The sequence below is a fragment of the Sceloporus occidentalis genome, unplaced genomic scaffold, assembly GCF_023333645.1.
Source record: "Sceloporus occidentalis isolate IW3139 unplaced genomic scaffold, rSceOcc1.0.p SCAF_4, whole genome shotgun sequence".
In the NCBI taxonomy this organism is placed as follows: domain Eukaryota; kingdom Metazoa; phylum Chordata; class Lepidosauria; order Squamata; family Phrynosomatidae; genus Sceloporus; species Sceloporus occidentalis.
The window spans coordinates 112341546-112367992 of NW_028316984.1; the positions used below are offsets into that span (position 1 = coordinate 112341546).

A 26447-nucleotide genomic window follows, 5' to 3' on the forward strand; every position below is an offset into this window, starting at 1 on the left:
ATGAATTTTGACAAAACATTGGAGGGCTCTGGGAGCTAATATGATTTATTTATATTCCACTTTTTCACAAGGAATCAAAGCAGATTACAACAGGTATAACAATAAAACATCATACAGTTAAAAATTACAATTAAAAGAACAACCCCATATCCCAACCCTCCCCCCGATCATAAAAATAGTAATTGAAAACCATGGAAATTAAACAGCAGGATAATTTAAGAATATACCAATTACAAATTGACTAAAACTGCATTTAGATTTGGGCACAAAAATGTCTTCTTAGAGGGGATGATGGGGATGATGATGTCGGTAAGGAGAGGCTTATCTAGGAAGGCTAATCTGGAAAGGCCTGCCAGAAGAGATCCATCTTGACAGCCTTTTTAAAGGCTTCCAAGGTGGTAATATGACAGATCTCGCCCGGCAGGTTCTACTAGGATCATGCTAGAAAAAAACACAATGTTTTTGTTTCATTTTGGCATTTGTGTGCTGTTGTATTTCCAATTTCTATGTATGGTTGTGAAAGCTGGACAGTGAAGAAAGCTGGTAGGAAGAGAATAATTTGACATGTGGTGCTGGGGTGAAGTTATGCAGGTCTCTTCCAACTCTATGATTCTATGCCAAAAATACAAATAAACAGATCCTAGAGCAAATCAAGCCTGAACCCTCCCTAGAAGCCAAGATAATTAAATTGAGGCTGTTCTACTTTGGACATATCATGAGAAAACATACTGTCTAGAAAAGACAATGCTTGGTAAGGTAGAAGGCACTAGAAGCAGATGAAGACTGCATAATAGATGGGTAGACTTAGGGATTGTACAGACCCCCTCAGACGCCTCTCTCTGTGCTGGATTGGGGCCTTGGCAACTGCACGCCATGGCCCCGATCTCGCCTTTTTGTGGTGCAAAAAGGAGCTGCAAAAAGTGGCTCCTTTCAGCACCGCAGAAGGGGTGCCATAGCTGCCGATGCATGGCTTTTCGGCACTCCTTTGCCACTGCATCATGTAGATGCACCGCCAGAGGAGCGCTGTGATATCACATTCTATGTGGTGTGGCATGTGGCATCACACTGGCCTGGGGGCGGAGGTGGGGCATGCGTCATGTGGATGCCTCACTCCGACTCCATTCCCAGCCGGGCCTTAATATCCGGTCTGTGCAGCCCCTTAATCAAGGAGAATTTCTGTCAAAATGTTACTTCTAATGTTCAATCCACCCTTCTGTAGCTTAAAACTTTTAGACCTAGTCCTAACCTCAGAGGCATCAGAGAACAAGCCCACATCATCCTCTTTGGGGCAGCCCTTGATATATTTAAAGAGTGTGATCAAATCACCCCTCAGTCTTCTTTTCCATTACTTTCATTAAGGGCCAAAACACGCAACAGAAATAATCCAGTTTGAGACCACTTTAACTGCCCTGGCTCAGTGCTAGGGAATCCTGGGAATTGTAGTTTATTGTGGCACCAGAGCTCTTTGAAGAGAGGGCTAAATGACTCACAAAACTACAGTTCCCAGAATTCCCTAGCATTGATCCAGGGCAGTTGAAGTTGTCTCAAACTGGATTATTTCTGCTGTGTGTTTTGGCCCTAATTTACCTATTAAAAAGAAGAGTATATCATATGTATAATATATAACATAAGAATAGTATAACAGAAAAAAATATTTAGATTTAATTTACAGGGATTCAGCCCATGATAGTGTCAATTGTATTTACAGTGGACCCTGGGGCATAGGACCCCCATGAAAGTGGAAAAACCACAAATAAAAAACCACTATTTTTTGAGAGAGTACCTCTCTAGGAATCTCTAGGTCTTCTGGGCCAATTCTGTGGTCAAGATCTGCCAGAAGTTGACCATGAAATTGTGCTGGAGGACCTACAAATGCTTAAGAGAAGTTTTCTCTCTAGTAATCTTTAGTCCTCCAGCATGACATTTGATAATAGAACTTGACAACAGAGTTACACTGGAGGACCTAGAGATTTCTAGAGATGATATATTAATCAAATCTGTGAATAATCATATCTGCAAAAGTCAAAACCTCAAATGTGAAGGGCTGACTACTTAGAAGCAGGCCCCTTTAATTTCAGTAGATTTTACCTCCTTCTTGGAGTGTTTGACATTAAGCCTTTAGCCTCTCTAATCAACTGAAGAATGTTATATGAAACATATTCTTTTGCTGTACTATTTTTTAAAGCCAGATTGAATTAGGACATTGATTGGTTTATTTGTTTATTTGATTTATACCCTGCCTTTCTCTGTACAGAATCCAAAGTGGCCTACAGCATTTAAAAACAGGGTACAGTCAAAACAGGGATGTGGTGGCTCAGTGGTTAAGATGCTTGACTCTGTCAAAATTGCAAGTTCAGCAGGTCGGCAGTTTGAGACCCCAGTGCCGCATGATGGGGTGAGCTCCCATCAACAGTCCCAGCTTCTGCCAACCTAGCAGTTCGAAAGAATGTAAAAGTGCAAGTAGATAAATAGGTACCACTTTGGTGGGAAGGTAACAGCATTCTGTGCAGTCATGATCACCGAAGTCTGAGACAACGCTGGCTCTTCAGCTTAGTAACAGAGCTGAGCACTGTCCCCTGCAGTTGGACACAACTGCACAGGGCATAATAAAAAAGATTTTAAAAAGATAAAATATAACCCCACCAAAATCCCTTTCTTTTACATAAATTATAGGGCAAAGGCCTGCCTGAATAAGCAGGTATTTGCCTGCTGGTGAAAGGAAAGAAGATGGGCCAAGCAAACTTCCTACCAGAGGGAATTCTACAGCTCATAATCCGACAATTGTAAAGCTATATATAAAAGAACAATAATATTTAAAATCCACAAAACAATGATACTTTTATTGGGCCAACCACAATGCACAATATACATGTAAACTTTTGAAGCTACACTGGCTTTTTCATCAGGCAAAAGGTGTTAAAAATCATACAGAAGAAAGAAAAACAAGGTGACGATGTTAATCATAGGCCTGCACTTTGTGAAGATGTTGGGGCTGCTGTCCTCAGTTCAGATGGTATGGAAGGGTATTCATCCAGGCAAATTCTTCTTCCTTCTGGCCATGTGGGTACTGGGACATTATATAAAAGTTTAACTTGTGGGTCATATTTTATTAGTCTACTTTATGGGAAAGCTTCTAGGGCAGTGATGGTGAACCTTTTACAGACCGAGTGCCAAAACTGCAACCCAGACCCCACTTATTTATTGCAAAGTGCCTCATCCCTCTGGCTTTCTAGTAAGAAACTCTGGCAAACTCTGTGCTAGGATGACAGCATGTGTGCCCACAGAGAGGGCTCTGAGTGCCACCTCTGGCACACGTGCCATAGGTTCGCCATCACTGTTCTAGGGAAGCTTTGCTCTGGGTCATATTTTATTAGTCTACTTTATAGGAACCACACAAAGGAAGAGTGGGAATTATGCAGCCCTCAGATTGCTTTTTACTGCATTTGTCTCTATTGGCTATGCTGGCTAGGGATGTGCCATGGGTCTTGCAGGTCAGCAACATCTGAAGAGCAGCATGATTCCCACTCCTGGTGTGATCAGATCCAAGCCTTGTTGCTAAACTGCTTTACGGACACATGTTACAGTTCCACCTTTGATCTAAACATATCAAACAATTGTACAAGTTATTTATTAATCTTACAAATTACAAAACTACAGAGAAAGCCCTGTCTGCTTCCCCCAAAGAGGATGCAGAGAAGTGCTTCCTTATTGGGTCTTAATGATGATCAGACAAGCCGATATGGGAAAAGGTCAGGTGGAAATCTGGGACCCATGCATCATATAAGTGCCCCGCCTTCAAAGCAGCTGGAAGCTGCTTTATTTTCCCCGTCTGTTTCACCCCAAGGTTTCCTTTTATTGAACACTACATTAATAACAGTAAATAGTCCATATGCTTTACTTAGTATCTGATGGAAAGATGTGGTGATGTTAATATTTATAGTTTTCTGCTCCATACCAATCATATAATCCTGCCACTTGATTTCATTAATGCAGGCCTACGTAACATACGGCTCACTGGTCACAAGTAACCTGCCCAAAGATTTTGAGCAGCCTGAAAAGATTTGGAGAATGTTGATGGCTGTAGTCAAGGCTTCATGTTGTGCAGACCTGCTCCAAGCCCCAGCACCCTTGCAAAACAGACCTTGGTAGCCATTTTCTACCCTCCCTTGCTCCTTCCCTTCACATGCCCCATGCTCCTCCTCCTCCTCAGACACCCCCCTTCAGAGTCCCATGGGACACACCCCTCAGAGTCCCATGGGGCTTCTGCCCCATAGGGCACTGAAGGCTCCTTCTCATCCCCCACACCCTTCAGAGTCCCTTGGGGTTTTGTCTTACCCTGGCGGTTTGGAATTTCTCCCAGTGACAAATTGTTTCTATGATAATTGATCATATTACCACTATGACTGTAGAAGCAAACATGAATTTTAAATATTACAGAAACTAAAGGCGTATGCACAACATATCAGTGTACAATATAGTATTCTTCTGCCTGTATTATGCACAACAAGGTCATTTGCAGGACTGTCTTGGTGAATGGTGAACGCTCCTTCATTAGGAAAATGTAGAAGATAGAAGGCCACCTCTCAGGAATGCTTTACTTTGGATTCGTGCCCTGGCAGAAGCTGATTAGATGACTGTTGGGATCCCTTCCAACTCTGTGATTCTGTGACTTACATCTGAGCCATCAGTGTGTCCTTAAAGCCCTAAAGTATTGAGAGAAACTAGCTCCAGAGCATATGCACAGCATAAAAAACTACAGAAAAAAATATTTTGTAAATGCTGCTCACTTCAAAGATGACTCTGAACCACAGTGCTATAGCAGGTATTTTTTCCCCTTAAACCCCCCCCCCCCCAAGCACACAAAGTGAAAAACAGCTGCTGCAAGCTCCCTCTGCCCCATTTTCTAACTCTTGGAAGTAAGCCCAGCTTTAACTCAGTGAAACAACTCTTAAAGAGAGAATAGATTGCGGGCAGGACATTACCTCCTCTTGTGATCTGGATTCTCCACTCAAGCCTTCACAACACCTATTATAGGGGCGGTACAGACTGCCCCAAAGGGGCGGGTCTGTGGCACCCCTTTTATCTCCAGGTTGGGGACAGGGCAGTCTCACCGGCAGCCCTGCGGTCCCAATCCAGAATTTTCTGGACCACGGAGAAGCAGAAAAATGCCGCTTCTCCGTGGCCCAGAAAAGGGGTGTTCTTGGGGCTTCATGCCCCTGAACACCCCAGGAGCCACAGACATGGGAGAAAGGGGCTACTTGGCGGAGTAATCATGGCGGCCTCCCGGCTACTCAGCCCCTTTTTCCCTGGCATCATTCCCGTAGCTGTTTGGTTGCTGTGGGAACAATGCGGCGTCCAAAAGGAGCTCCATTTTGGAGCTCTTTCCTTCACTGTGCCCAGGCCGCCATAAGCGGCCTGGGGCGGCGCGGAGACATCATGCACACACTGTTTGGACACAGTGCGTACATGACGTCATATTGGCGGTCTCCATGTGGCCGGGAGGCCGCCATGATGACTCCGCTGCCAAGCACTAGGGTTGCGGGGCGTGTGGACACTGCCCCACGCAGCCTTAGTGTATGGCCAGGCTGGTGCAAAACACCGGTTTGGACCAGACCATAGTGCTTTAAGGGCACAGTCAGTAGGAGGGTAAATTCTCTCATCCATTATCATTTAGTCATCCTTCAGGATCAAAACTCATACAAGCACAATGTGTGTTCATTGTAGCTTACTCACAAGAAAATGTGCATAGTATAGACCACATGTAGCCTTTGGTATTCCTGGGAGAATTCAACTACAATAGCTGTCTTAAATTGTGTGTGCATTTTCTTGATCTTTTTGTATACTTCTGATTGATAAGTCCTGATGGGGCTCAACTACACTATGATCTTGGCGGTCCAGTTTTGTATGATCATTTTGGAGGTGGGGGTGGCTCTGCCCTTTTGCCCTCCATTCCAAGGTTCATGCAGGAAATAAGGAAACAAGTTCAGCCACCCATAATATGCTACCATGCTTTCAAAATATTTTGCACATAAATAACAATTTTGAAACTGGTAAGCAGTTATGCATAATGGAATCTATGTGTGTTTTTTCAATAAATGTTTAACGCTTCATTGAACTATGGGGCTGAACATGCGGCCAATGGCACACTCGTTATGTAAGTGACGTGCAGCGATGTGCAGACACTGCACGTTGCTTAAGTCAAAATGGCGGCACCCATATGGATGGGACACCACCATTACTATGCCACCACACCGTGCTAGGGTTAGGGACCATGCAGTTGGTGCGCGGTCCCTAACCCTAAAATCAGCACCAGCACGGAGCATTTGGGTTGTCTGTTCTGGGCCTATATTTCAGAGGAAATATGGCAAAGCTACCTCAGAGTATTCCTTGCCTAAGAAAAACACTATGAAAAATGCATGGGGTCACCATATGTCAATAGATGACTTGAAGGTACATAAACACACACAGTCTCGACAGAGGTTGCCAAGTGCTGTGTAGAGATCTGCATATATTCATATCAGTGAAGTTAAACATTTCAGATTTGACTTGCTCCATCTCTATGATACTTTAGAGAGAGGGCCAAAAGACATTAAATTCAGATTCATAGAGAATGGTTTTTTTAATGCAAATATGATGAGCTTGGGATACAGATTACTTAGATTTCACTAGGTGGTGAGGGAAGAGGAGTTTAGCCCTCTGCTCCCTTGTTGCAGCCCAAAGGAAAGTCTCTCTTGGAGCTGCTGTTTGGTTCAGATGAAAATTCCCCATTAGTGCCTTTAATATCATATATCTTTTGGCCCTCAGTCTGTCTAGGAATGGATAGATATTGACTGAATGCAGATAGAAACCTCAAGTTCACCACCTAAAAGCTGACTGATCAAGCTGTTTCTTCCCTGAGCTGCCTCCCCTTTTTCTAAGTAACAGAATTAAAAAAATGTTCCATTCTGTCTTACTGAAAGCATCAGATGTTTTGGCTGGAAATGAACAATATTTTTCATATTTATGAGTACTGATAATGTTAGAAACACCTAGATTTTACTTTCTCTTATGTATCTGTCTGATCTTGCCTCTCTCTTATGCCTCTACACCAGAGATGGGCAATGTCTGAGAGTCTAGAGATCATTTTTGCCCTTTTCAGGTAACTTCTTCTTTTTAAACACTGCTTTGGGATGTAAAATAGACCCAAGCATTACCTGTGAGTGGCACAGTTGTCATTCCCCCTGAAGCTTCTGTTAACACAAGTACCAGTTTGTGGAGGATTTTTTTTTTTTTTTTTGGTAGAGAGCATCAAAGAATTCGGTCTGGTGCCATATTGGGGTGCCATATGAGCCCACAGTCCAATGCACTGTGTAATCGTGCCTTTTCTGCCATTTCTAAAATAAAGCATTGAGTTTGAAGATCTTTCAGTGATAAACTTCCTGCTCATAGGTTTATAATGATCTATAGCCTGTTTCATGCAGCACAGTTAGATGGTAGAAGCAAGTAGGGGACCAAGGAAAGGTCTCTGGTCAGTAGTGATGGCAAATGGATTATCTCACCTAATGATAAAATTGATTATCTCATCTACCGTATTTTCCAGCGTATGAGACGACTGGGTGTATAAGACGACCCCAACTTTTCCAGGTAAAATATAGTTTGGGATATACTCGCCGTATAAGACTACCCTTCTTCCAACGCAACCAAATAAAAATTAAAAAAAACTCCCATCAGATTTGATTTCAATATGGTAATTTTAATTCAAATGCTTATGATATGCAGGTACTTAGCAGGAAAACTTGTTGTATACAAAGCCTGCTTGGATTGGTCAGCTCTCCCTGCCTGTCTAGCCCTCCCTGTCTCCAAGACTATCAGAGCGGTAGTGCAAACACGGCTCTTTTTTCCATACCCCGGGCATCCCGGATGCCTGCAGCTTGCTCCGCCCTTCACTTACACCTTTCCGGTGAGGCGCCCACTCACCTCATCATCGGGACTGTGTTAATTCACTTCTTTCCACGAATCCTGGTGAATGGATTTTCTTCTACCGTACTTGTACAGCACCACCCTTGCTACTTTCATATAGTCACAGCATATAATGGGGATGTGGCCACAGCCGTTTTTGAGCTCTCCCCACCATATGCGGCAACTGCAGATTCTCCAGTTCAGCTTGGAAGTTTCAGCACCAGCCCTATAAGATGACACCCGGAGTATAAGACGACCCGCGAATTCTGAGAAGATTTTCCTGGGTTAAAAAGTAGTCTTATACGCCAGAAAATACAGTACCTCACTTTGTTATAATGTATGCCTCTAAAAAACTAAGAGCACAAGGAGCAGACTTGGTGCTAAAAGTGAAATGTGTTCTGAAAAGGTTGGCTTAGAATTGCCACAATGCTATGCGTGTAATGGATTATGCAATTTAGAAAATATTTACCATAATGAGCAACTGCTTGGAGCCAGTATGGTGTAGTGTTTTGAGCATTGGCCTCTGGAGACCAGGGTTCAGTTCCCAGCTTGGCCATGAAACGTACTGGGTGACCTTGGGCAGGTCACATTCTCTCAGCCTCAGGGGAAGGTAATGGCAAAACTTGCCAACAAAACCCCATGATAAGTTTGCCTGTGGGTCACCATAAGTCAAAAACGACTTACTGGCACACAACAGCAACAAACTTCAAGTTCAGCCAGTGAATCTTAAAATAAAAATTAGAATGTTTCTGAGAATATTGTAGAATAATTTGACCTCAACACTGAGCCATGGCAGCCTTCTCCATAAACTTCAGAATAAGTCCTGTTATTAGTCCCAGCTAGCTAGATCCACTAAATCAATGGCTGTGTCCCATATGCCAGACAAAAAAGTTTTGTTTGCCAAGAATGCAAAAGGAGTTGTGCTGTCACTCTGAATGTTATTGTGGTGGATTGTGCATGGCAACAATTAATCTTATATTTCTATATATTTTGTTGTTGGAAGATATGTGTTCCTATGTGGCTTGTAATGGCTTCTAATGAAAAATAATACAAGATTGACTGACATTAAGTCAATGGTATCCTTGCTAGTCAACAGTTACTTCAGTTATATTGATTCAATAGATCTATGCTAGTAGGAATAACAATAAGATTCAGGCCTTAAAATTAAGGAACAGGGTGAATCTGAGCTTATGAAGAGTATCTTTTCACTTACCACCAAGAAACTACAGTCTCACTCCTCACACAGTTAAGAGTTCTCTCTCAATCTTTTTTTCTAATGTTTGTGTGCGTGTGCGCGCGCACGCACACACACACACTTCTCTTTTGAAAAAAATAAACATTAACCCAATTAGTCTCTTCATAGGGATGCCTGCATTCTTTGGTTGAAATTTTCTCTCCTTGGATGTGTCAGAGAAGAAGATTTTGGTACTTGAGGTGAAGAGTAAAGACTCAGTAGGTGCAGAGGAGCACATACCAGAGAAACAATGGCGGTGTACAGACCGCCCCTTTGGGGTGGCCTGCATCCGCCCTTTTCCCTGACGGATTGGGGCCTAAGCTGCCACAGCGGCAGCCACGGAGGCCCCGATCTGCCGCTTTTCCTGGCCTTGGGGAGCGGCAAAAGGCCGCTTCCCCACAGCCTGGAAAGGAGTGTCCTTGGGGCTTCATGCCCCAAAGACACCCCAACAGCAGCGGGGAGAGAGAGAAAGGGGCCACTCGGCCCCATTCTCTCTTTATTGCTGGTGCGGCTGTTTAAAGGCCGCACCAGTGATACGCTCGGCAGAAGGAGCTCCAAAACGGAGCTCCTTCTGGTGCCGCTGAAAGGGCGCCACAAGCGCCCTTCAGCGGCACCAAGACGTAACGCCATGCCGCGCCGTTTGGATGTGATGCGGCTGTTATGTCAAAATGGTGGCGCCCGTGTGAACAGGGCGCCACCATTTTGTACGTACTCCGTACGCACTAGGGTTGCGGGCGTCTAAAAGAGATGCCCCTAGGCAACCCTAGTACATACGGAGTATGTACAACATGGCCCATCTGGACAGGGCCAATAAATCCCAAAACAGCATTGAGGCATGGCAGTGTCGAACTGCATTAATTCTGCAGTGTAGAAATGAACTAGTGTGATGTAGTGTTTGGGCATTGGAGCATTAGGAGCCCTGGTGGCGCAGTGGTTAAATGCCTGTACTGCAGCCACTCACACAAAACCATAAGGTTGCGAGTTCAATACCAGCAAAAGGGCTGAAGCTTGACTCAGGCTTGCATCCTTCTGAGTTCGCTAATATGAGTACCCAGATTGTTGGGGGCAATTAGCTTACACACTGTAAACCACTTAGACACTGCTAGTTCGGTATGAAGTGGTATATAAATGAACCTGTTTGCTTGTTTGTTTGAAAGTGACTCTGGAGACTATGGATTGAATCTCTGTTCTGCTACGGAAACCCACTGGATGACCTTGGGCAAGTCACACTCTCTCAGGCACTGACAAACCCCCCCTGAACAAATCTTGCCAAGAAAATCCCATGCTAGGTTTCCCTTAGGGTCACCATAAGTCAGAAACAACCTGAAGGCACACAACACAGTTAATGCTGCCTGGCTCTGGATTCTGGACAAAAGCTCAATTTCTCTCCCTAAAGTAGAAGTAAATTATCAGTACATAGTAAATAAAGTGATCCTGTTCCTGTCCTGAAAGTAATTCTCTACTAGCATCTGTTTGTCATGATGAAAAACAAAAAAGACGTAGATTCTGATTTCAGGCTTTATTGATGGCAGTGAATATGACTGCTTTGTACTGTGCAGTTCATGTATGAGTTGTCCTCATAACAGAAGAAGCTGTAATTTCAAAATGTAAGTATATTTTAAGTGCTTGCCATTCATTTACAAGTATGTCTTGGTTTTCAACTTCTGGAGGAGGGTTGATTATAAAAGATGAAACTGGTATTATTTTACATATTCTGTACATGTTCTCATATATGCATTTCCCCCCTCCACATAAAAAACAAGCAGTTTCTTCTCTTTCTGGAGAATCAGTTCTTTTATAACACGTGGGTCATGGTAACATTTCCTTTTAAAACTGCTTACTATATTTTAACCATTATCAGATGTGTAAAATGTTTGATCTGAAAATATATACGCTCCTTGACAGGAAACTATGCAGTGAAGCAACAAGGCTCTTGCAATTTTATCAGGACAATGCCAGTAGATTTCAGCAAGGTTGGTTCCAACTCATCTGTGATAAATGAGAAGATAAGGCAATCAGTGCACACCATGACACTCTGTGCAGCTAGTTAGACACACTTCAAAACTATTCAGGTGTGCTCACAAGGCTTATGAGTCTTACATGGGGTGGTGGGGGTCTCAATATAAATATATCCTTCATGGTGGCCACTAGAAATGCAGGATCTGTTTTTCTAAGACTTAACCCAGGTCAGATATAAATAATAGATGTTGAGATTTCTGAGTTTGGGGATGCATTTCAGACTGTGTTTCAGCTGGGTCAAAACAATGTCTCCTTTATTCTCTCCTTTTCTTTACCCTTGTATAGTTCCTGTGCTTGATAAATGCCTGCAAAATTCCATCACACCTTTGCGGGGACCTCTTTGGGTCTCTAAGGGAGAAGGTTTCAGCCCCTCTGGAGCAAAGATGTACATCCAAGGAGTACTTTTGGCCTTGCACCAGCGATTAAAGTCTGCAAGAAACTACTGTGAACAGGTGAGTAATCCCAAGTCTTTAAAGACTACTTTCCCCCCTTTGCTATTAAATGTACCAGTTGTAAAAAAAAAGCTGTGATTGGCACTGTGTCGTAAGGACGTATGACATATTGCATGAGTTCTTATACTCGATAGGTAGTTGAAATGTTTCTCCTATAATCTTAATGCCAACAATAATGGAGCTAATTGTGTATGTCTTTCACTGTGGGGTGTTATATGTCTAATCTTTTTTTCCTTGCTGAACACTGTGCTTAGCAGAGGCATTATTTCTGTGGGAAATATACACACACAGAGAGACTTTTTTTTTTTGAATAGGATCATGTATCAATTTTCATAATTTGTTCTTTCTCCCTTTTTCATCAGTACAAGAAGAGGTAGACTAAAACTATAGATAAGACATTTACATAAAATATGTAAACATAACCAAACAACATTTTCCTTTTTATTTGTTTTACTGTGATGAGAAGTTGTCAATAATTTACAAGGCACATATCAGAAAGTTGTTACGTTGTTACCCATATTTAAAATATGTTTAATTCCATACACAGTTAAGAGCATTTTATTTTGATGGCTTTTTGTATATGGCAGCTAACCATGTAGCTATTTTGCATTTTTGTCTGCAGTGCATGACTGTATTTTTCTTAACAGTTTGATACTGTATGTGCTTGAATGCAATATCAGTGCAGTTGACTTGAACTGAAGCAAAATATGCATGTCTTCTTCAAATTGTTTTCATTATCATACTTTTTCCAAGAGCATCCCTTTTGTAATTAGAAAATATGTGAACATGAGATCAAAAATGAATATTGCACCATAAAATGATCTTTACCAGTGATCTCAGGCCATGGACTGAAAGGTGAATTCATCTTGCACTCAGCCTTCCTAAGAGTTGGGCTGAGCAGGGAGGGCTGGAAAAAGTGTGTGGCAGTCATGCTGTTTATACAGCACCTCCTGCTGACAGGTGTATAAAGAGAAATAAGCATTTATTTCGGAATAAACTGTTTTGGCCCTGAGCAAATAATAATGCACAATAAATAAGCAAGAATATATAATCCGATAATACAAGACAAGACAAGAGGGAGATGTTTCAAGAAATGCTTGGCCCGGTGTCACTTTGAAGGGGAGGGGGGAGAAACTCATACAGAACCTCTATTTTAAAGTGCATATTTTGCCTATAAGACAGTTCTGGTACAAAACATAACAAAGTATTTTCCTCTCAAAGTTGGAACTCTGTATGATGACAATTATTTCTAGTGTAACTCCCTGTTTATCAATAATAATAACTTTGGATCAACAATCTCTGCTAGTGTTTTTGAGTATTTATTATTTATAAAGGCCCATTAACATCCTTCTATAACACATTGTCCATTTTCAGATTCTTTTTTTTTTTTTTTTGAGATAGTGAAGCACTAGTATACAGTATGATAAATGGAAAGAATGGACAACATTTATATTGAAAACAATATGGAGAGCATTTCAAAATGCAAATATATTTGAAGTTAGAAAGAGCAACATATTTTCAAGAGGGAAACACATTAGTTCAGTTTTCCTTAGCAGTTCAGTTTTGGAGTCATCAACTAGTAATAGCAACAGTGAAGGCTTGCAAATGATTCTGAGATATCTTTGCATACCAAAACAGTGATGATGATGGGTTTTTTTTACAACTATGATATAAAAGTAGTAATAAGGGTCCTGAAAAGCAGTATTAATGGTCCTGAATAAGTTGCCACATATAATATCAATAATATAATATAATATAATATAATATAATATAATATAATATAATATATGGATTAAGAAATACGCTTGTTGTGTAATCATTTCTAACATAAACTTAAATAGTACAATAGGCATGCATAGCAGTGACATCCATATTTAGTAAATGTGGCCCTTCCAAATGATTTTAAAACTAGAATTTTAAGTATTTGACAAACTTAAATTCACTTTTCTTAATATATTCTGAAATATAAGCCACTAAGGTAAAAAAAAAAAGTGACAAAAAGTGAGTATGCAATAGTCTATACACAATATATCTTTTCTTACATGCCTGCTTCAGCTGGTTCTTGTTAAAGATCTTGTTGAAGATCAGGGAACCATTTGCAGCAATGTTTAACGTGTGTAAGCGAGTATTACTGGAAGAGAAAATGAGCAGTTGCACAAGCATGTTCTCAAAGAGCTCATGTTAGCTTGTTTCAGCATAAAAAGGCATAAAGCAATCCAGTAGCTCCTTTGAGACTAACTGGTTTACTCTAGCATGAGGTTCCATTGGTATCAATCCACTTCTTCAGGTATACACAGGCATGTTTGGATCAAAGGCTGTCAACATTACCTGGTTAACCATGGGTGTAATCTGCAGGTATGCCCCACTGCACAGCTTTCTGCATCAGCAAAAGCAACCAGACCAGGCATGCTGTAGAGCTCATAGGCTTTCCTGTAATACTATTCTGTTCTTGCCAGAAGCTTTTCTAGTTCTTCAGAACAATCAATCCTCCTGGAGAAGAATGTGGCTGCACTGACATGGGTGCCTCATCAGCACTTGCACTCTTTGTTTTCCTCACCTTCGCTAAATGAGCATGTTAGGTCAAAAGGCTTCAGTTGCTGTTCTTTTGCCAACACATACTGTTTTGAAAAAGAAGCTTTCTGATGCACAGCTGGTGAGATGTTCTCAGAGCAAGACATTCATGGACTGTTTCTCAATCTAAAGCTTTACTTGGCTCTACTCCCCTTCTGTTTTCCCTAATTTCATTAAAAACAAAACAAAGCTTTAAAATGCTGAAGACTATATTTGAGAATTATTATAAAATAATTTGGAAATGGTATTTAACGCCTGTAAGGTTAAGTCATATAAATAAGAATTATTCAAGGTTATGTTGGAGAGGGTGTCAAGAGATAGGCACTTATATGCATATGTGGTGGGATTGTAAAACTGTAAGGAAATTTTGGCAAATGGTATTTGAAGAGATAAAAGAAATAACAAAAATTGATTTAGAATTTTGTCCAAAGATAGCTTTATTATCTTTATATGATAAAACTAACTGCACCCAAGTTATAAAGGATCTAATTACAAATTTATTAACAGCAGTGAGATTAATGATAGCAAAAAAGTGGAAAGACCAGGGAGATTTACAAATACAAGATTGGTATAGAGAGATATGGCAAATAGCAATTAATGATAAGTTAACTAGTGAAATTAAGTTTAGAAGAGGAATAATCAAGAGAAATGATTTCGAAGCAATATGGAAAACATTTGTACAAAAAGTTTTAGGAAAAGAAGGAGGTGTTTTACCACCAGAGGAAGAGTTACAATTCTGGAGATAGAGTAATAAGAAGATAGGTTCGGGTGATGGGGAGCACTTGGGGGAAGGGGGGAATTATGAAAAATATATGATGAAAAGAAATATGAATTAAAGTTAGATACAGCAGTAAAGAATGGAATATAAAGGTATATATTATATGTATGGGGAATATAATGTAAACGTTTTTTTATATATTATTGTAAGGTGAATTTAATCAATATTTTGTTTTATCAATTTATTATAATAACATTTATTAATTTCATTCTACCAATAAAATTATAAAATATATATAAAAAAAGGAAAAAAATGCTGAAGACTATATTTAACTTGACTTGGCTAAAACTGGGATGTGGTATGTGACTGAAGACAAAATGTTCCCAGGAATGTATTATGGTGCCAACCTCAGATCATAAAGTAATTCCACTGAAATTTTGCCTTAATTTTCACCCAGAGTACAATTGCAACAGTTCGCAGTGTTTCCCCTAGGCCTATAGTTTACCTGCCAGGGTGTGTGCTAGCAGCATGTTGAATCTTGCCTTTTTGGGTGCAGGGATTTGAGTGAAATCAAAATATTCAGTTCACATATGAACCAATCACTGCCCCATGCCCATTGCATAAAGTGTTTTAATTATCTTCCATTGTTTTTTCCTATAAGCCTGTAGAATAGTCTGAAGGAAGTAGAAAATTAATCATATGATTCTTAAGACTCTTTGGCGACAACTGAAAACAGTTGACCTGCTTTTTTCCTTTCTTTAAAACACTGTTACTGTAGTACTGTTTTGCATTTCAGTCACTGTGCTTCAGAAATATTCCTTGAGAATTTGATTGTGATAGAAATAGATTTTTTCCCTTAAAAAAAGACTCCTGATAATTTGAGATCTGTAAATGAGAATTTGTACATGATGTTCTGAGCTATAAAAACAGACATGTATTTAAAGTTGTGTTTTTCTTTATTTGTGTACCTCATTTTGATTAGCTGCAAGAACTTGCATGTTATTTTCTATATGTAACCACAAATGTTATAAAATAGTTAATATGCTTTGACACCATGTATTTAAATTTATTTTCTGTAGACAGGGATTCCTGCACAATAAAATTATTCAAGGCTATGTCAGGAGTATTAAAATTCATTAGTAAGTGTGGAAATAGCATAAACATGCAAGCATGAAGTGCAGTTAACACTTCAAGTGAAGGGGCTGTCCTGTCTCATTAGCATTCTTGATATGTAGTTGTGCTGTTGGTGGGGGTGTTGAACAGGAATGCCATTGTGCTGAGCCCCAGTGTTTGGGGACAAACACTGCTGTGGAAGGAACGTGTGAAAAGGCCATGGTACTGTCAGTGAATGAGGAAGGCTGTGCATTCCCTGTGCTTCAAGCAGGGAAGCTGTCATTCACAACCACAGAACAGCTAAACAGAGGCCAAAGAGATGACTGAAATACCTTTTTAAATGATATTAATGATTCGTAACCATTTTTCTCTTTTAGAATTACACAGTAAATAATTAGTTCTGTCTGTCACTGAGATCAATGAGACACACAACATGAGTAAGGTGACACAAAGGGTAAATGGCAGATCCAGTAAAAGATATTGCCATTTTGGATCTTTCTTTCTTTGGGATAAAAATGGCTACTGTTCTGAAATCAAAGTAAAACTGGTTGTTTGCTGGAGGCGGGGGGAAGGTGCAGAATTTCCAGCCTACCCAATTTTTCAAACTTTTTCAAAGCCACCCTGAAGTCCACATCCATCATAAGACACTTATAAATTTGTTATAAAACTTTTGTAAACATTTTAAAAATATCTTTTACATGTAGACAAAGTAGTTAAGAAAAAAATTCTATGGAGCAGAGAGAAATGTTACTTTGTGTTCATTAATACATTCCAGTGCTTTTCAAAGAATGAATCTGCTATTCCAAAATTCCAAAATAAATAAATAAATAATATCCTCTTTAAAAAAATGAAAACATCAAATAACATTTTTTTAATCTTTGTAATTTATGCACAGAGTAGTGGCTTCACTGTAGTCGGTACTATTCATTACAGAGCAAGCATTAAAGGCGTATTAATACTACTATTTTAATTTGCATGCAAATTATTTTCCTAGATGTAATTTTTACATTATTTGACATATTATTGCCCTTTGATTTACAATTTCTGCACTTAATACTTCCTCTGATAATGTTGGATAGATACAGATACCAAATGCTCTTCACAGCTTTTCTCATTTTATAACCTCAGAGTGTCTGTAGTCTGATAGTCTGATTACTACATTGGCTATCCTTGATGTCAGCTTTGCATAATAATTATCTTACTGAATCTATCAGTATGTACTATAGTAAATACCATATTGTACTGTTATGCATTATGAATAGTTATAGTTTTCATTGTTGTGGATCTTTAGTTTTAAAAAACATTCTTTCCTAATAGTTGTGCTCCATTGAAGTCCAACCTATTAAAATTAATACATCTTTAATATTGAACTTAATGCATCTTTTAATATTCATAAAAGTTTACACTGATGGGGAAGTCGTATGTGGTAAATTATTACTTGAAAAAAAGTTTAGAACTTAAGCAATAAAGATAATTATTTATTAAAAATTATAGCAAGACATTCCAATTTTTCCAGTTGATTACAGAAATTAATGATTTAGACTTTTGAGGAAAGACATATGCCATGATTTAAACATGTTAAATATTGAAGAGTAGGTGAATGTTGTAACCTTTCTGTACAAAACAGCAGTATGGAGATAGCAACAACAGTCCTTGGGTTATATGGAGTGACCTAGCAGGAGTTTCATACAATAATCTACTGAAACAACTTTTTTTTTTGTTGAACAGCCAGATTACATATCAGACCTGTAACTTAACATGAAACTCTCTTATTAAAATATCTTAAAATTCTGTTTTTCTAATTCTGAAATTCACTGCATTGATATAGTTCAATAAGAGTTTTTTAGCATGTTGAGTTCCTGTATGATGGGAACAATGCCTAAACATTTTCATGCAACCAAGCTGCATTCTAGTTACTAGAAGTATTTTAAGAACCTTAAACTTGTGTCTTTTCCAAAGTGCCATGCCTTGAGCAGGCCTAACATCAGTTAAATGAAGTGAAAATTGCATTCTTGTCTTGATAGAGATGAAAATGGATTTCTGGTCATGAAATAGATGTAGTTGTCACTTTTTAAAAAAGGTGTCAGCAGTTTGCTTCAGCGACTAAGGTGCCAATTCAGTATGACAGTAAACTTGTGATCTGAGCAATCAATAAAATGCTTCAATAACTTCTGCTTCATTACACTTATAATAAGAAGCTATAGATCTGTGGCACATAAAATGTTGATAAAGAGGATACATCGAGCCTAGCTGTAGTATACTGTCTTAGAAACACAGCAAGTACAATATTGCCATCTAGAGTTTGTGCATAGGCAATTATTCTAAGAGGAAAAAAGCATCAATAATAATGTAAGCCTTGTTAGTGAAAAGTCTGTTTATTTCTTGTTGATTCTGCACCTATATGTGAAACAGTTTGTCAAAAATAGTCTAGGTCATTGGAAAATTAGACATGCCCTCTTTGAATAATGTGCTGTATGTATTTTCCAGCCCTCATTTTAATACTTGAAATTAGTTTCTACTATGAAGGTATTTTCACTGTCACATGCTGTGATGAAAGTATAAGATATAATGATTTTATTTATCCACTAAGTGATAGTCTTACAACTGTCAGTTGGAAAATCTTCACAGTATGATCTGTTGAAGTGGGCTGTATTTTACAGAAGCTTAATGACAATAAATTTATTAGTCTTTCAGGTGAAGCAGGACTATAGTTTTTTGTGGGTTTTTCAGGCAATGTGGCCCATGTTCTAGAAGAGTTTCTTCCTGACATTTCTCCAGCATCTGTGGCTGGCATGCTGGCGAAACGTCAGGAAGAAACTCTTCTAGAACATAGCCACATAGCCCAAAAAACCCACAAAAAACTATGGATGCCGGCCATGAAAGTCTTCGACTTCACATTGAAGCAGGACTCTTTATTGTTTTTCTTTCAAGAACCTAAGCAATCCTTTTTGAAACTGATATAATATAACGAAGATAATTCCAGTGATGACCAAACAACCTTTTAGTGGTATTTCTCCTGTTGTTTCTAGGTAGGGTTGGATAAGAGGCCTGTATGAAAACCCAGAGAGCCACTGACAGTCAGTGTGAACTTATTGAGCTCTATGGATCAATGGTCCCACTCAGATAAGATAACAGTCTGTGTCTTTAGTGAAAGGGAAACAAGTTATATTATTTTTATATATATTTAAAAATTATAAATTGGCTATGTGCTAAAATTATTTTCAGTATAATGTGCAGTTTTTCTTTGGTTTAAAAGGTTACGTCACCATAGTATATTATGGAAAATTCTTAACTATTGCTGTAATCCAAACTTGAGTTTATTAGTTTGATCTTTGAAATATGATCATGTGTGGATAAATCAAATGTATAATTATAGGTCCAAAACACACTGCAGAAATAATCTCATTTGAGACCTCTTTAACTGCTCTGGCTCAGTGCTAGGGAATTTTGGGAATTGTAGTTTGCGGTGGCACCAGGGCTCTCTGACAGAGTAGGCTAAATGTCTCACAAAACTTCAGTTCCCAGAATTCCCTAGCATTGAGCCAGGGAAGTTAAAGAGGTCTCAAACCAGCTTATTTCTGCAGTGTTTTGGACCACAGGTGGCCTTCGGTATGTGCTAAGTTTTGGTTCCAAGACTCCCCATGGATACCAAAGTACGTGGATGCTGAACTCTCACTATGTAAAATGGTGCCCCTTATAAAAAATGGCAAAAATCAGTTTGCTTTTTGGTTTTGGTTTTTAACATTTTCAAGATGTGAATGGGTATGGAGGGCTGACTGTAATTGTAACAGCCTTTACATTTTGTAGACCTTTCCCCTTTCCTCATCTCCACTTTATTTCAGTTGGGATTACATGTTAAGCATCTAGACATAAATTCAGTTTGGTACAGTAGCGTATTCATCCCTCACTCTTCTACACTGGAAGGCTTTCTGCTGCTGAAAGCCAGATTTCCCAATTTTCTGGAGCAGGGATGTAGCTAGGGTTTTGGGAAGGAGGGGTCCAGACTAAGTGTCACCATTACAATGGGGCTTGGGTGCGGTAGTGCAGCGGCACACACCGTTCATTATATATAATGGAAGGGGGGGTCTGGACCCCATGGACACGCCCCCGGCAATGTCCCTGGTGTACTCCTATTTATGGAAGCTGCTTCCTTAAGCAGAATGACAATGTTGAATATTGGCCCTAATATAGAACCACAGGTGCATTAGTCTTTTCAGAAACTCCGCTTCTATGGATAATGTCACATAGAGGCCATAAGCAACCTGAGGGGGGTCATTCCCACTTACCGGATAATTTGGGTGCCTGCTCCAAATTGATGAATCGGTTGATCTGTGAGCTGGTTCACACTATGTTTGCCCCAATTCTTCAATTTGGAGCAGGCACTGAGGAATGCAGCCTGCCTTCTCCATCCTAAGCCTGCCTTCTCCGTCCTAGGCCTGCCTTCTGCTGCCTTCTACTTCCAGATCCCGGCCTGCTTTCTCCATCCTTGGCCTGCTTTCTCTGCCCCCAACTTTCTCTATCCTTGGCCTGTAGGCCGGGGGTGGAGAAGGCAGGCCGGCCAAGGATGGAGAAAGCAGGCTGAGGATGGAGAAGGCCAGGGGCAGAGAAGGCAGGCCAAGGATAGAGAAGGCCAGGGGCGGAGAAGTCAGGCCAAGGATGGAGAGGATGGATTTGAATCCACCTGGTTCCCACTTAGGCTGAATCAGTTTATTTATAAATAAATCGATTCAGCCCAAAAGATCCACAAAAAACCAGTGTCTTTTTGATGTGGGTTAAACAGGCCAAAAGCATGGCCCCCTTTCCGAACCGCTTCAGTGATTCGGATTAAGTGCGAACCATGCTAGTTTAAACCGAATCCTACTGAATCATGATCCAGTCTAAACAGTAGTGGGGATGAGGCCCAGATATGGAAAATGCTTCCATCTGCACCAGTACAGAGATGGTAGAATGAGACAAACTGATTATAAAGATTAAGTTTCTTCTAACATACTGTATTGCATCACTAATTAAAAACAGAACCAGCATGGCGTAGTGGCCTGAGTGTTGGACTAGGACTCTGGAGACCAGGATTTGATTGCCAGCTTGGCCATGAAAACCCACTGGTTTTGGGCAAGTCACATGCTCTCAGCCTCAGGGGAAGGTATTGACAAATCTCCTCTGAACAAATGTTGCCAATAAAATCCCATGGTAAGTTCATTTTATGGTCACATACATTGGAAACAACTAGAAGGCACACAACAACAATTAAGAAAAGAAGAAAAATATATTTTGGCTTAAGAAGGTGCTTAGAAAGAAGCAGGGAATCGTAAGATAGCTATTTTCCCAAAAGTTATTTTAGTGTGATGAAGAAACTTTTTTTAAAAAGTTCTACAAATATATTCAATAGTTAGACATGCAAACACAGTTCCACTAGAGTGAGAATTACAGGTATATATTAATAAATTCATGGCAGCTATCATCTGAAAGGAATAGCATGTACAATTTGAACCATGTTTCTGTTTCTGAACATTTGAGTGTTAAAGAAATGTAATGCCCACGCAATCCTTTTACTGTAAAGCATAGCTGAATTCTTTATAATCATCAGTCCCTTTTGAAGGATAATAACTTCCACTGGTTTTGATTTAAATTCTTTTGAAAAGGCACCAAAATAATAAACTTTTTTATTACATTGAAGAGAAATCATTGCATTTTAGAGTCTTGAAAGTAATTACAGAATTCTTCCTTTAAAGACTTTGAAAGTAGGATTTGACATATTTCCTTTAAATTACTCAACCACCTACAGGCATTATTGCGTCTGACTCTTGGATTTAGAATAAATTTTATAGAGTTAAAGTGGTAATGTGAAAGAGTAAGCTTGACAGATTCCCTGAACAGCTTCAACACCCACAGATATTATTTGTAAGAAAACAATCATGCTGAGTCTTCAGCTGGTTAGAGAGGGCAGAACATTCCATCTTCACCTGACAGTCTATCTTTTTTGTCAACATTGGGTGCCCCCTGCTTGCCATCTACTCCTCTCCTCCCAAAACAATGCTCACAGGAAGACTTTTGTGTGAATGGACAAGGATAAGATTTAAAAAAAAGAGAGAGAGAGAACCCAAGCAACATAGAAACTACAATGTAAAAGAATAATAGGAAGGGAAAGGCAAAAAGAAGAACTGTTTTGAGTACTGAATATCAGTAGTTATTTTTTAAATTTTAAATTGTATTAATTTAAATTGTATTAAACATACAAACTTACATATATACAACACACCCCATAACCAAAATCTTGAAATCAAATTATCATGTAACATCTATTTCCTTTCCTTCTCCCACTCCCTCCCTCTTTAAAAAGAATACAAACATATAAGCAACCCATAACAAATAAAAACAAAACAACACAAGACTTCTTGCCTTTTCTTTAATTGGTTTCTTAACCGTAATAGCTCTTTACTTCTCCTCTGTTCATCTTCTATTTTTCTTTTTAGTAAAAAATATTTATCAATTTACTATCCCACATTCTTTTCTTATCACTTTAATACAGTGGACCCTTGCTTTACATGGGGGATCCACTCCGACCCCCCCCCCCACATAAAGCAAGTTTTGCACATGCTCAAGCCGCATTTAGATGAATGGAGCACAATCCTGTGCACAGCATGGTGCATGCGCCATTCATCTAAGTGGGGTTTCCTGTCCGCGTGACTTCAAGTCTGCTTGTGGGAAGCCTGTGTATGGGGCAGGCCGACTGTACAAATATTAATAACAGTATTAATACTATTAATCATAATAGTGACTCTTAACTTACTTAACTATAAAACCCACTAACACTAATGTCTCCTTTCAATTTTTTTAATATAGTCTATAAATGGTTTCCACTTACCTATACAATTTTTTGTTTGTTCTCTTCTCACTAAACCCATTATTCTATCTAACTGAGCCATTTCCATCACTTTCTCTCACCATTCCATGCAGGTTGGAATTTCATTGGTTTCCCATTTGCTTGCCAGCACTAACCTTGCAACCGTAACTAAATAAGATATCAACTTTTTATATTTTATTCCTCTACTATCTCTAAAATTTATCATATTCAATAAATACAATTCTGGTCTCATACCAATTGGGAATCCCAACATTTTTTTCTGTTCTTTTATTAATTAACCGGAACAACTAGGAGTGACCACATAACACCAATATTAAAGTCACTCCACTGGCTGCCTATTAGTTTCCAGGTACAGTACAAGGTGTTAGTTACCACCTTTAAAGCCCTACATGGCTTGGGCCCAACTTATCTAAGGGGTCACCTTCTTCCATATAATCCGCCCCATGCACTCAGGCCATCCAGCAAAGAAGGAGACTTTCACCACACTCCAACACAGCATATTGTACTGCTGAACAGAATCATAGAATCATAGAGTTTGAAGAGACCTCAAGGGCCATCCAGTCCAACCCCCTGTCATGCAGGAAATCTCAATCAAAGCATCCCCGACAGATGGCCATCCAGCCTCTGTTTAAAGACCTCCAAGGAAGGAGACTCCACTACACTCCAAGGGAGTTTGTTTCACTGTCGAACAGCCCTTACTGTCAGGAAGTTCCTCCTAATGTTGAGGTGGAATCTCTTTTCCTGTAGTTGGCATCCATTGCTCCGGATCCTAGTCTCTGGAGGAGCAGAAAACAAACTTACTCCCTCCTCAATATGACATCCCTTCAAGTATATGAACAGGGCTATCATATCACCTCTTAGCCTTCTCTTCTCCAGACTAAACATCCCCAGCTCCCTAAGTCGTTCCTCATAGGGCATGGTTTCCAGACCCTTCACCATTTTAGTTGCCCTCCTTTGGACACTCTCCAGTTTCTCAACATCTTTTTTGAATTGTGGTGCCCAGAACTGGACACAGTATTCCAGGTGAATAGAGTGGCACTTGATCTAGACATTATATTTCTATTGATGCAGCCTAAAATCGCATTGGCCTTTTTAGCTGCCACATCACACTGTTGACTCATGTTCAATTAGTGGTCTACTTGGACTCCTAGATCCCTTTCACACATCCCTGGTCACTTCTCTCCAGGATGAAAAGGAGCCATTGTTGAGCATCCTTTGGGTTCGGCCAGTCAACCAATTACAAATCCATGTAACAGTTACTTTGTCTAGCCCACATTTCACTAGCTTGTTTGCAAAAATGTCATGGGGAACCCTGTTAAAGGCCTTACTGAAATCAAGATATACTATATCCACAGCATTCCCTTCATCTAACAAACTGGTAATTTTATCAAAAAAGAGAGAGAGAGAGAGATTAGGTTTGTCTGGCATGATTTGTTTCTCTGAAACTCATGTTGACTTTATGGGATTATGTTATTGCCTTCTAGATGTTCACAGACTCTCTGTTTAATGCTCTGTTCTAGAATCTTTTCTGGTATTGATGTCAGACTAACTGGACCATAATTGTTGGGATCCTCCTTTCCCCCCTTTTTGAAGAAGGGGACAACATTTGCCCTCCTCCAGTCTGCTGGGGCGTCTCCTGTTCTCCAGGAGTTCTCAAAGATTATTGCCAATGGCTCCGATATTACATTAGGCAGTTGTTTTAATATCCTTGGATGTACTTCGTCTGGTCCTGGAGACTTATATTCATTTAGATTAACCAGGTATTCCTTACTTATTCTGTGCTGAAATTCCTGTATTTTGCCCTCATTGCCTTTTCTGAGAAGACTGAAGCAAAGAAGGTGTTGAGTAATTCTGCCTTTTCTCTGTCCCCTGTTACCATTTTGCCATCTTCTCCATGCAGTGGCCCTACCGTTTCCTTCTTCTTCCTTTTGCAGCAGATATATACAAAAAGCCCTTTTTGTTGTTCTTAACCTCTCTAGCACATCTGAGTTCATTCTGTGCTTTAGCTTTTCTGACTTTACCCCTACACATGCCTGCTATTTCTTTGAATTCCTTTTTCATGACTTCCCCCTTTTTCCATTTCTTATACATGCTCCGTTTAAAACTTAGCTCAGTTGAAAGTTCCTTAGTCATCCATCCTGGTTTCTTGAGACATCTCCCATTTTTCTTCCTCATTGGAACTGTTTGAAATTGTGCCTCCAGTATCTCCCTTTAAGAAACTCCCATCCATCTTGAACTCCCTTCTCTTTTAGTATTCCTGACCATGGGCTCACCCCCATTATTTCTCTAAGTTTACCAACATTAGCTTTCCTAAAGTCTAGAATGCGTGTCTGATTATGCCTGGCTTCTCGTTTCCATTGTATAACAAACTCCAGGAGTACATGATCACTCCCACCTAAAGATCCCACTACTTGTACTCCATTAACTAGGTCATACCTGTTGGTTATGATCAGATCCAAAATAGCTGACCCCCTTGTTGCCTCTTCCACCTTTTGGACCATGAAATAGTCTTCCAGGCAAGTGAGGAATGTGCAAGACCTTGAGGATTTTGCTGAATTTGACTTCCAGCAAATATCAGGATAGTTGAAGTCGCCCATCTCTCTTTTCTGACTGTGTGGTCATCTGTTCTAGAAATATATCATCCAGTTCCTCAGTCTGACTTGGGGGTCTGTAGTAGACTCCCACAATAACATCCCTGTTGTTCCCCTCCCCTTTAATTTTTATCCAGATGCTCTCTACCTGGCTTCCAGAATTGATATCCTGGATCTCCTCACTGGTGTAAATGTCCTTGACATATAAGGCTATTCCTCCTCCTTTACTGTTTGGCCTGTTTCTCTTAAAAAGGTTATACCCCTCTATTTCTACATTCCAATCATGAGTGATGCCTATTATATCATATTTGCTTTGTTGTGCTACGAGTTCAAGTTTATCTTGCTTATTTCCCATGCTCTGTGCATAAGTGTAGAGACATCGAAGACCATGTGTCTCCTTGACTTGCTGCCTATGCAAGTTCTTTTGCCTCCCACTTTTGGGTCTTTGCACTGTTTGTCTTGTTCCCTCTATGACAGTTTGACTATTTTCTCCAGCCCTTTTGTCTTCCTGAATACTGTCTCCCTCCCTCACATAACTCAGTTTAAAGCCCTCCTGATCAAATTTTTGAGACTATTGGCAAAAGCGTTTTTGCCAACTGGCGAGAGATGCAACCCATCCCTTGCCAGAAGTCCCTCCTCATGGAACCTCAGACCATGATCCAAAAATCCAAATCGTTCTTGGTGGCACCATCTGCAGGACTAGTTTTTCACCTCTGCTATTTTCCTCTCCCTTCCTGGACCATGTCCTTCAACTGGGAGAAGAAATGAGATGATAACACGTGCATCCATCTCTTTCAACTTCCTATCCAAAGCCTCATGATCCCTTCTGATATTCTGAAGGCTGTGCCTTGCAGTATCATTGGTGCTTTACAGACTGCCCAAAAGAGCGGTCGGAAAAGCGCCTTCATTTGCTGCGTGGAGGAGCCTCAGCGGCCAAACTGTGCAGCTC

General features: G+C 39.9%; 1 protein-coding gene across 1 annotated transcript in view; it reads left to right on the forward strand.

Annotated features, from left to right (window-relative positions):
- DCDC1 (doublecortin domain containing 1) overlaps positions 1–26447 on the forward strand; it is a 370698-nt gene that overhangs the window by 81603 nt on the left and 262648 nt on the right. Inside the window, exon 9 of the mRNA XM_089521309.1 lies at positions 11477–11643. Within this exon, the coding sequence (XP_089377435.1) occupies positions 11477–11643 (167 nt within the window). The remainder of the gene's footprint in view (positions 1–11476; positions 11644–26447) is intronic.